Here is a 12532-nt window from a genome sequence, read left to right on the forward strand (position 1 = left end):
ATGAGACCCAATCGGATCACATACGTCTGAACTACATGACTGGGAGTGATTGCCCTTTTATATGCTGTTCATGATCCCCTGTAATAAGGGATCCTGGAGTTCTGGAAAGAATCCAATCATTAGCCTGGTGGAGGATTTTATCACTGTTTCCTTTGGTCACGTTATCTACTACATGACATTTGGCACAACTCCCGGGTGTTCTGATGAAATCTTCGTCAATAATTTATGGACTCTTTCGTTACAGTTTATAAATTTTATATAATCTAGATTTCATATTTACCTGTTTTGCTTCTCAGCTTCTGTTCATATATGTTTTTTAATTGAAATGTATATATTGTTGGTATCACTATAACAACGCTTATTAACACGGATGGGTGTTGTGATGGCCATCTAGCGCCCTCTAGTGGCTACCCACTCCCATCACACGATAATTTTTTGAAACAGCTATATATAGCACTATATATCACTGGTATTTAGAAACAGGGTAGCCGTCAGGAATTTTGGGGCCCCTTACACAGCTTCAGGCATGGGCCCCCTGGGGGGGTGCTGCCGTCTGAAATTGAGAAGCGGGGGGAGGGCTGCCGCGAATTGAGAAGCGGGGGGCCCTTTACAAAAAAAAGAAGAAATAAAGAAAAATATATATAAAAAGGGGGGTAGCCATCCGGGCCCTGGGGACCTCTGGGCCCTTTAATAAAAAAATATATATATGTTTATTTTATTTTTAAAAAGGGGGGTTGCCATCTGGGGCCCTGGGGACCTCTGGACCCTTTAATTATATATATATATATATGTATATATATATAAAGAAATTACAAAAAAAAGGGGGTTGCCATCCGGGACCTCTGGGCCCTTTAATAAAAATAAAAAAAAGAAACCTCTGGGCCCTTTAATAAAAAATAAATAAAAAAATATATATAAACAAAAATTAAAAAAGGGGATATATATATAAAAAATAAGTAAAAAGAAAAAAAATAATATAAAAAAAGGGGGGTTGCCATCCGGGGCCCTCCGGGCCCCAGGGGACCTTTGGATCCCTAAAAAAATAAATAAAAAATTGTCCCTTTAATAAAAAAAATAAAATAAAAAAATATATTAAAAAAATATATATTTTTTTAATAAAAAAAGGGGGGGGGGGGTTGCCACCCGGGGCCCCTGGGGACCTCCAAAAAAAAAAAAATTGTCCCTTTAATAAAACATAAAATAAAATTATATTTAAAAAAATATATTTTTTTATAAAAAATAAATTAAAAAAAAAGGGGTTTCCATCTGGGGCCCTGGGGCTCCTCTGGGCCCCTTACAGGTGTATTGCCTGTACCCCCCTGATGGCGGCCCTGTTTAGAAATCACTATTTGGTGCTTTCAATAGGTTCTTATGTTCAGAGTTAGCGCGATTTATATCTTTCTCACACTTTTTTCTTGTACTTATTGTTTACTTGTTTATCGCAGCTCTCAGAGTGAATAGGATAGTATTGGGCCGTAGGTTTTCTTTTCTTTTTTTCACTCCTTTTGGTTTATGGTATCTTAGCGCAGTTTCTCTCCTTTTTCCCACTTACATAGGCATCTCCCTGTTCTGCCTCTCCTGACTACAATCACGGGCCGCCACCGAACATAGAGTACCCGCAACCCGCGAGCACACTCCTAAGGAACGCCTGCGTACCCTCTGCCTGCCCGTGCCATTCTGCCGAAGTACAGTACAGACCAAAAGTTTGGACGCACCTTCTCATTCAAAGAGTTTTCTTTATTTTCATGACTATGAAAATTGTAGATTCACACTGAAGGCATCAAAACTATGAATGAACACATGTGGAATTATACATAACAAAAAAGTGTGAAACAACTGAAAATATATTTCATATTCTAGGTTCTTCAAAGTAGCCACCTTTTGCAGCAAACACATCTCTAGAACTGTTAAGAAGAGACTTGTTTGGGCTAAATAACACAAGGAATGGACATTAGACCAGTGGAAATCTGTGCTTTGGTCTGATGAGTCCAAACTTGAGATCTTTGGTTCCAACCCCCGTGTCTTTGTGCGACGCAGAAAAGGTGAACGGATGGACTTTACATGCCTGGTTCCCACCGTGAAGCATGGAGGAGGAGGTGTGATGGTGTGGGGGTGCTTTGCTGGTGACACTGTTGGGGATTTAATCAAAATTGAAGGCATACTGAACCAGCATGGCTACCACAGCATCTTGCAGCGGCATGCTATTCCATCCGGTTTGTGTTTAGTTGGACCATCATTTATTTTTCAACAGGACAATGACCCCAAACACACCTCCAGGCTGTGTAAGGGCTATTTGACCAAGAAGGAGAGTGATGGGGTGCTGCGCCAGGGGACTACCTCTTGAAGCTCATCAAGAGAATGCCAAGAGTGTGCAAAGCAGTAATCAAAGCAAAAGGTGGCTACTTTGAAGAACCTAGAATATGAAATATATTTTCAGTTGTTTCACACTTTTTTGTTATGTATAATTCCACATGTGTTAATTCATAGTTTTGATGCCTTCAGTGTGAATCTACAATTTTCATAGTCATGAAAATAAAGAAAACTCTTTGAATGAGAAGGTGTGTCCAAACTTTTGTTCTGTACTGTATATTGGCGTGCGGCGGTGGGGAAGCGATTAAGACCAAAGTTTAGCGTCTCTGTAACTTGACTGACAATGGCAGATATCAGTGACAAATGTTACACTGTGGCCAACATATCCTTAGGTTTTGTATAATTAGGGGAAGGATATTTATCTGGGACACGATGAGACCCAACCTGTGCACATCATAAACACCAGGCACTTCAGTGGTATGTCTTCAGTGATTTTAGTGACACAAAACAAGAAAAGAAAAAGAAAAATTATTATTTTTTATTATAATTTTTTTTAACAAAGTAGACAATCAGATTTCTCATATATACGTCTTTTGTGTATTTTATTTTCTGAACAAAATTTTAAAGTAGGAATAATGAAAGATTCAGATTGGAAAACTGCTCTCGCCCACTCCCCTACACCTCGCTGTGTATAACTGAGGCTTTATATTACAGTTAGAGAACAATGATGCTCTAAGACAGGGGTCTCCATACCTTTAAAGCAAAGGGCCAGGTTACGTTCTTTCAGACTTCAGGGGGGCCGGATTCTGACCAGTTGGGGTAGAAAATGCCCCAGGGCCGAGCATCAGTGAGAATAAACATGGCACCAGTGTTGGTGGGCATTAGGAAGAGGAATAGTGCTTTATCATTGCTATTAGTCTAAGAAATATTACCCCATTGTTGGTGCCATTGGGGTGAATAGTGCCTCATATCATTGGGAGCAATACTGCCCCAAGGGCCGGATGAAGGCTAGCAAAGGGCCGCATCCAGCCCTTGGGCCACAGTTTGGAGACCCCTGCTCTAAGAGAATAAGGAGGGCGTGACCTGCGTCTCTGAGCTGAGGTTAGTATTTGTATAATTGGTTGCTTTGGGTTTTGCCACTAAAGGGGAAAACGTAAGAAAAAAACCTGATTAATAAAAGTCATTATAAGATATTATTGCAATGTAGCAAACACTGCAACTGTGGCTAAGTGAGAAGATGCGCTCGATTGCCCTTGATTGGTATTATGTACAGTATAATCCACAGTTGTTGAAAACCTTAACACTTCACAGGCACTACACTGGGAATGCACTTCCAGAAGCCAGTGCTGTATAGTGCTCTTTGCTTCCTTTATCAACATGAATGGTACCTCTTGGAATTTATATTTTTATTTTACATAAGGCTTTTTGTATGTGAGAGATAGCATGGAGCCTGCAGAGCAGGGGCGGACTAACAACTCATGGGGCCCCCGGGCAATAGGAGATTATGGGGGCCCCAGGCAATAGGAGATTATGGGGCTCCCGGGCAATAGGAGATTATGGGGCCACACAGTATACACGCATACAGTATGCATACACAACAGAATATACATAAACCCACTGAAAAGGTACTGGAGAGGCGGGGCAGCTATAATCTTGGGATTTTTAGACCAAAAGGATGTCGGTAAGGGACATTTCAGGGGCTAATATAAAAAAAAAAAAAAAAAACACAGATTTTTACATACTATCCCTGGTTTTACTGCGGCTGGCAACCCTGATGGGGCCACCTAGTGGCATGGGGCCCTTGGGCAGTGCCCGAGTCCCCGAATGGTCAGTCCGCCCCTGCTGCATAGGTGTTTTGGAAATGAGCTCTCGCACTGCCTTTCTCAACCTTTTTTTACCCCAGAGGAACTCCTAAAATTTCTGTTCTTGGGGAACCCAAAGGGCTCTTTCACACCTGCGGACCGTATGTCCTTTCTTCATCCATCCGTTTTCGGATGAAATACGGACATACATGTATACCTATGGGATTGCGGATGTCAGCGGATGAACATCCGCTGACATCTGATATCATCAGTCTCCGACATGCTCTGTTTCTGCACACGGAGGAAAATATTATTTTTCCATCCATCTGCGGATCGGATGAACACAGACAAATGGTCCCTGTTCATCCGATCCCCCCATAGAGGAGAGCGGAGATCTGACAGGGCGGTCCCTGCACAGTGTTCAGGGACCGCCCTGTCATCTGCCGGCTCGGCGGGGATCAACAGAGCGATGTTAAAGGAACGGATCATCACGGGATCCGTACGTGTGAAAGGGCCCTTGGTAAAACCAAATCATCGGGCGTCATTATGAAAAATGCCCCTTTATATGGTTGTCAGTATAAAAAAAATGCAACCCTTATACTAGTTGTTACATTGCCACCCTTACAGACAGCTAAAAAGATACTTGGGCCCAGATTTTGAAAGGGCTTACGACGGCGCAACGCAATGTACGCCGTCGTAAGTCCTAATCTGGGCCGTCGTATCTATGCGACTGATTCTTAGAATCAGTTACGCATAGATATCCATTAGATCCGACAGGTGTAAGGCTCTTACTATGTCGGATCTTAAATGCATTTTTTTTTCGCCGCTAGGTGTCGCCTTCGTCGTTTTCCACCGTCGTGTATGCAAATTAGCAAAATACGCGAATTCCCGAACGTACGCGCGGTCGACGCAGTGAAGTTACGACGTTTACGTTAGATTTGCGACGCGTAAACTTGCCCCTGCTATATGAGGGGCAACCAATGTTAAGTATGGCCGTCGTTCCCGCGTCGAAATGTAAAAATTTACGTTGTTTGCGTAAGTTGTCCGTGAATGGGGCTGGACGCCATTTACGTTCACGTCGAAACCAATGACGTCCTTGCGACGTCATTTAGCGCAATGCACTTCGGGAAATTTTAGGGACGGCGCATGCGCAGTACGTTCGGCGCGGGAACGCGCCTAATTTAAATGATCCACGCCCCCTACCCGGCTCATTTGAATTAGGCGGGCTTGCGCCGGGGGATTTACGATACGCCGCCGCAACTTTACAGGCAAGTTCTTTGTGAATAAAGCACTTGCCTGTAAAACTTGCGGCGGCGTAACGTAAATGACATACGTTACGCCGCCGCAGTTTTACGACATTCTACAAGAATCTGGGCCTTGGTGTCATGCTAACTTTGCCAAACTGGGGTTTGCCCTGGAACTATGCAGGCATCATGAAACGGGAGGTCAATCAGAAAAAGCTCAGTGAACTCTTGGAAACCTCAGGAGGAACCTTGGTTGAGAATAGCCGATCTTGCATGACGAGCCAGGGTTCTCAAACCACCCAGAAAACTATTTAGGGTTATTGGGTGCAGTACAGCAATGCCTGGATGATCATGCGAAGTTCTAGGTGCTCCCTGTATACACCTCAAGATTTAATTTGCAGTTTTGACCAGAGTGTAACTTTACGTCCTGCTACACGATTATTGACTTTTAGGTAATCACAGGTTTATTTTGATGCAGTGTAATCCCGACCCATCCTTCTCTATCAGTATAATTCAGCAATCCAGTTGTCCTCTACTTGTCCATAGTGAACATCTGCTCCAAAGAGAAGGAAATTCTGAAAATAAAATAAAAATATCATTGAGATGCAACACCAAAATGTATAATCTATTCTTCTGTAACGTGAATGTATTAGGGCCCTTGCACATTGGACCGTTCAGCTGCAGTTTGTCCCTGGCGGAGCTTTAGTGCACCCGGGAAGGAAAGGTGTAGCATCTAGACCAGGCATGTCCAAAGTCCGGCCCGCGGGTCAATTGCCGGTTTTGAACGGCCCGCCTGGTAATTTGGGCATGTATATCTTTTGTGGCCCCCAACGAATCCCCGAGTATCAGGGGCCACAAAAGATATATATGCTTGCTGCCTTGGAGGGGACAGGGAGAGGGCGGACGAGTGCCGTATACACAGGAGAATTTCTTGTTTACACAGCGGCCTCTGTAATAAGAAATCCCGTCGCCATTCGACGACTGTTCTCTCCCTCATAAGAGGCAGGACTTTGTACTAAAGAAGCCGCTGAGAAAACAGAGATTGTCATGCACTCATCCCGCCCCCTCCCTGTCCCCTCCAAGGCTACAGATGGGCATTGATCAGGCTGCACTGATGTCAATGGGGGGTGCTGCATTCATGGCAATGGTGAGGATGCATTCATGGCAATGGTGAGGCTGAATTCATGGCAATGGTGAGGCTGCATTCATGGCAATGGTGGGGCTGCATTCATGGCACTTGTGAGACTGCAGATGGGCACTGACCCTTATTTTGCTTCACAGTTCTTTTTTTTTTTATGATTACGTTTTTTTTTTTTTTACCTGAACCTTCCCTCTTAAAGTGAAGGTCCGCGTTATACACCGATAAATACGGTATATCCAAATAACACACCCAAGCTCATCTTTTCACCACACACAGCCACAAAGGTAAGAGAATTCTTGTTGGGCAGTGTATTAGTTGCTCGAACAAACACACTTAGGCCGTATTTTAATGGTTCAAAGAATGTCAGGCAAAATGGTCGGCCCTCATGCATGTTCACTTCATCAAATCTGGCCCTCTTTGAAAAAAGTTTGGACACCCCTGATCTAGACCTTCTGCAGACAACAGCTGGACTGAATGCTGTACAGAGTAGTGCCAGCGTTTAGGGCCCTGTCCATTCAGGGATGAGGTTCCTGGAATGCAGGCACAGCATTCAGCCCTGTCCCTGTCTACTAATTAAAGTACAATTGTACTGATAAAATACGCAGGCTGCCACTGCTTAAAACAGAAGCATGGGATTCATTAGAAAAAAATATATATATACACGGTCTGATGCTGTATCTGTCCCCCATTGGCTCCAGACTGAGAATTGTGTGATCACCGCTGATCGCTCAGCTCTCGATCTCCAGGCTGCAGAAAGCCAGTGACTCTCAGTCAGTGGCTCTCTGCTCTACCCCTCCAGTGCTCACTGGAGCGCTGGGCTTTGGAGGAAATGGGAGCGGCTAGCTCAGGCTCTCAGCAGCTCGCCGATTTAGGCATCTGAATGGATCCCGACCATATGGTCAGGATTTTTTCAGAGCCTGGACTGGTTCTGTGATGTCAGCCAACCGTGGGGTTTAGCTAAAGCTAAATCAAAATTTGATGTTAAAATTAACACTGGTATAATTGTTGGCTAGAGGAAACTTCAAGGTCCAGAGATGATGGCGTACCTTCCTACAGGTGGCAGACCTCAGACCTTAACATCATGTCCTATCAATCTGCTTTTCTTTTCTTGTACTCAATCTTTCCAAAACCAAGCTTATAATATTTCCTCCCCCTTGTGCCTCTTCCCCGACTTCTCTTGTATTGTAACTGTAAAGCCTCGTACACACGATCGGACTTCTATCGGACAAATCCGTAGATTTTTGTCCGAAGGGCGTTGGCTGTGAACTTGTTCTGCATACAGATGTTTTTCTGCTCTTTAGCGCCACCCTTTGTGCAACTTCTGCTAATGTTGTCTGATGTTGGTTAGCATTGCTTCTGAGCATGCGTGTTTGTACTTTGGCTTTTAGTCCGATGGATTTGTGTACACACGATCGGGTGATCCAATGGAACACATTTGCTGTCGGACAATATTTGGGAGCATGAACATGAACATACAACCTTTGTACTAGGGTTGTCCCGATACCACTTTTTTAGGACCGAGTACAAGTACCGATACTTTTTTTCAAGTAGTCGCCGATACCGAATACCGATACTTTTTTTAAATGTGTCCCCATATGCAGCCATGTCCCCCACATATGCAGCCATGTCCCTCTAGCCATGTCCCTCACATATGCAGCCATGTCCCTCTAGCCATGTCCCTCACATATGCAGCCATGTCCCTCACATATGCAGCCATGTCCCTCTAGCCATGTCCCTCACATATGCAGCCATGTCCCTCACATATGCAGCCATGTCCCTTTAGCCATGTCCCTCACATATGCAGCCATGTCCCTCACATATGCAGCAATGTCCCTCTAGCCATGTCCCTCACATATGCAGCAATGTCCCTCTAGCCATGTCCCTCGATGCGGTGGCGCGATGTGGCGGCAGCGGCGGGGGGGGGAAAGGGGGGGGAAAGTATTCTATTTAGGTATCGGGGGTATTTGCGCGAGTACGAGTACTCCCGCAAATACTCGGTATCGGTCCCGATACCGATACTGGTATCGGTATCTGGACAACCCTACTTTGTACTATATAAATCCTGTGTAGCGCCTGGGGACTTTATAGTACCGGTGTTAGTTAAATTTAGAGGGAGATCAGAGTGTAGTTAAACTCTGATCCAAATTGTTATGTGCAAAACAGGGTCTCTGTCTCAGCTTGGCTGTGCTGTGGGCTTATTCTGTTGTATTGGGGTTTTCTTTCAGCCCCGGTGCTGCAGGTGGCAGCAGTGGAGTCAAGGTTTGGGTGCTCTTTCCCAGCAGCCAATCAGGAGGGTTTAGCCTCGCTGTGCATGCTGGGGAGGGGTATTTATGAGGCAGACACCATTGGTTCTGGGTCTTCTTCTACGAGTGTGGCACCCACCTTTAGGCTTACCTGGCCGGGGCGTGCGTGCCTTGTGGTGTTCCTGGTTCCGGGACCATGTTGGCCCGGAGCATCTGAACAGTGAGGGGGACCCAGTGAGTGACTGGGTTCCCACCTTTGAGGATCCCAAGCTGTATTGCTGTTCAGTGGGGAGTCCGTCTGAGGAGCGCCATTGAGAGGCTTACGGTCCAAAAGGGTCTTGACAAACCACCGGGATCAAGGTAGCCAGACACTGAGGGATTGATCACCTGTCACTCGGTACCTGGGCAACAAGTTGAAGGAGATCCAGGCGTAATTCATCTAAGGAGGATTGCCTCCGTAACTACAGATCAGAGAGGGCCGGTGGCAGAGGTGTCTCCCCGACATTCACCAAGGAGGGTCTGTGGCAGGGACTTTATCCTACAAATGTTCGAGTGATACTCCGGCTGCCAGGTCAGTGAGAGAGGCCTGTCCGGGTACGCTAAGCCCACTCACATAGGAGTGGCACAGAAAAGTGCTACGCTTGGGAGCAGGACTGTTTCCCTATCATCACGCCTGAATCTGCTGTTCTCTCTTCTTCTTCAACTTTACTTTCCTCACCACAAGTTTATTGTTTTTACCCGTCTGGGTAATAAAGAGCACCTGGTGTAGACATTCCTTTACTTCTACCAAATGCAATACGCATCATTCACCCCTAGGAATTCGGGGGAGCCATGAGGTAAATGTGCCGCCTGAAACAACCATCAGCTCCTCCGGGGGTAGTGCTACACCTGTATACCAATAATAGTTGTATACTGTATCCTGGGAGGAACAGTGGAGGTAACAGAAGTGTCTGTATAATTCTTAGAAAAGGGATATAAAATGGTACAAACCTCACGTGGCTCTATGACAACATCTGTGAGCTGAATATGGTCCAGCAGTGGCAGGGGGTAACCCTTGTGCAGGATGTCTGTAGAAGTTGGAGATAGAGATAGTCATTATTCTGAGTTACTGACTGTAGCTCCCTCGTTGATTGTTCCGATACAGGTCATATAATACATACAGTACTTATTTCTATTACATGGGCTAAATGAACACGTTTTCTAAAACACAGCATAGGGATACATTCTTCAAACATATCACACTATCCGAAAATAATGGGATATTAGAAATGATGTGAAAATTCTGTATAGAAGAAGATAAGAGTGCCAAACGTTTACAACATGGACTCGGCCCACAAACAATGGCAATTTTAGGCCAACTCTGCTTTGAATAAAAGATTTGAAAGCTTACACACGATCGGAAAATCCGTCAAGAAAACCGTGGATTTTTTTCCGAAGGAATTTTGGCTCAAACTTGTGTTGCATACACACGGTCACATCAAATTCCGACCATCAAGAAAGCGGTGACATACAACACTACGAGGAGTCGAGAAAAATTGAGTTCAATGCTTCCGAGCATGCGTCGACTTGATTCCGAGTACCGGTTTCCGGTGCGTCAGATTGCATACAGATGATCAGAATTTCCTCCAAGAACTTTTCTTGTCGGAAAATTTGAGAACCGGCTCTCAAACTTTTCTTGGCGGAAATTCCGACAGAAGAATTCCGATGGAGCCTACAATTCCGACTAAAAAAGCTCACATCGAACTTTTCTTGTCGGAATTTTCGATCGTGTGTACGCGGCATTAGAATCAGAAGAGAAGAAAAGCTTGTACATTTCCAAGAAAATTAAACAGCCTAGAGAAGGCCGATGAGTCCAGACAATGAAGCTTCTAATCCGAAGAAATCAAAGTCTGTTTTATATATAAGAAATTCCAAGCTGTCTGTTCAGTCTACATACCATTAACCTGGGGAAGCAGTATGTGTGACATATAATAGTTTACAGCAGCATTTAATATCATCACCTGCAATAAAAGAAGGAGAAACTAATATCAGTGTGGCCTTTTTACATTTACAGTTTATGTCTTATCTGCATAGTTATTACTTACTAGGGGTGCAACGGATCAAAAAACTCACGGATCGGATCGATCCTCGGATCAGGAGTCACGGATCGGATCATTTTCGGATCAACACAAAACGGAGCTCATGTGCCTAAATACAGTATTTGGAAATCTAACAGACTGTTTTATGTTAATTTTTAAAAGCCGCAGCAAACCTGCTGACCTCACATGGTTGCTAATGTGACAGAACACCTCTGATTTTCACTTTTAATTTAACATTTAAACAGTCTGTCGGATTTACAAATACTGGGGTAGATTCAAGTAGGGGAGCGCACTACTACGGCGGCGCAGTGTACCGTTTTTACGCTACGCCTCCGTAAATTACTTGAGCTACGCTTCATTCACGAAGCATTTGCTCCGTAATTTGCGGGGGCGTTTCGTAAAAGTGGCCGGCGTAAGCGCGCGTAATTTAAATGATCCCGTAGGGGGCGTGGATCATTTAAATTAGGCGCGTTCCCGCGCCGAACTTACTGCGCATGCTCCGTCGGGAAAATTTCCCGACGTGCATTGCGGTAAATGACATCGCAAGGACGTCATTTGCTTCGACGTCAACGTAAATGCCGTCCAGCGCCATTCACGATTCACTTACGCAAACGACGTAAATTTCTAAAATCGCGACGCGGGAACGACGTCTATACTTACCATTGGCTGCGCCTCCTAATAGTAGGAGCAGCCTTACGATGGAAGCGACGTACGCAAACAACGTAAAACTCGAACGCCGGGCGCGCGTACGTTTGTGAATCGGCGTTAGTATGCAATTTGCATACTCTACGCTGACCACTACGGGAACGCCACCTAGAGGCCAGCGTCAGAATGCAGCCTAAGATACGACTATGCCAGTCATATCTTAGGCTACAGTCGGCGTATCGAGCTAAATGAATACAGAAAGTCGATACGCCGGCGCTACTTAGCAATTACGCTGCGTATCTATGGATACGCAGGCGTAATTGCTACCTGAATCTACCCCACTGTATTTAAGCAAATAAGCTCTGTTTTGTGTTGAAATTACTGCATCCCACAATCCACCATTGCCCCCAGCCCCCCACTCATCACGTAATGTCCACCATTGCCCCCCACTCTTCATCACCATCACTGTTCCAGTGCAACATTGCCCCCACATTAGTAATAATAGCCAGTAGTTTAACATTGCCCCCACATCACAATAGTAATAATAGCCAGTAGTACTAGTATAACATTGCCCCCACATATTAGTAATAATAGCCATTACCATTAGTTAGCCAGTAGTTTTAGCATAATAAAAGCCAGTCCAAAAATGATCCAACTCGCTGTACTGCAGAATAGATCGCTTTGCGCGCTCTCGTAGAATAGAAGATCCACGAGCAGAGGGGTGATGACATCAGCGCGCACCGCCGCCGCCGGGTGTACCAAGATGGCCAACCGCTCCGGAGCTAGGCCAAAGCCGCGGCCTTTCCTAAGGCGGCGGTGCGTTCCGCGGATCGGATCTGTGCCGACCCGTACGGATCGCGGATCGGTCACGATCTGTTGCACCCCTATTACTTACTGCTATGACTACGGTAATGGTGTGTCCCTAATGTGTGCGGTGATGTAAGGGAGTGTGGGGGACTCAACTTCTGATGGTGGGGTGGCTCTTGACATCTTAGGCCCCTTTCACACGTGCGGACTGTATGTCCGCTTTTTCATCCATCCGTTTACGGATGAAAAAGGGACATACATT

The 12532-nt window shown here is 45.2% G+C and overlaps 1 protein-coding gene across 1 annotated transcript in view; it reads right to left on the reverse strand.

Moving 5' to 3' along the window:
* Positions 1-5802: 5802 nt before the first annotated feature.
* The window catches only part of BPI (bactericidal permeability increasing protein), a 39363-nt gene continuing 32633 nt past the window's right edge, over positions 5803-12532 (reverse strand). Inside the window, exons 13-15 of the mRNA XM_040330548.1 lie at positions 10677-10740; positions 9731-9807; positions 5803-5931 (exon numbers count right to left, since the gene is read on the reverse strand). Of these exons, the coding sequence (XP_040186482.1) occupies positions 5860-5931; positions 9731-9807; positions 10677-10740 (213 nt within the window). The 3' untranslated portion in view covers positions 5803-5859. The remainder of the gene's footprint in view (positions 5932-9730; positions 9808-10676; positions 10741-12532) is intronic.

Source organism: Rana temporaria, chromosome 12 (genome assembly GCF_905171775.1).
Source record: "Rana temporaria chromosome 12, aRanTem1.1, whole genome shotgun sequence".
NCBI lineage: Eukaryota > Metazoa > Chordata > Amphibia > Anura > Ranidae > Rana > Rana temporaria.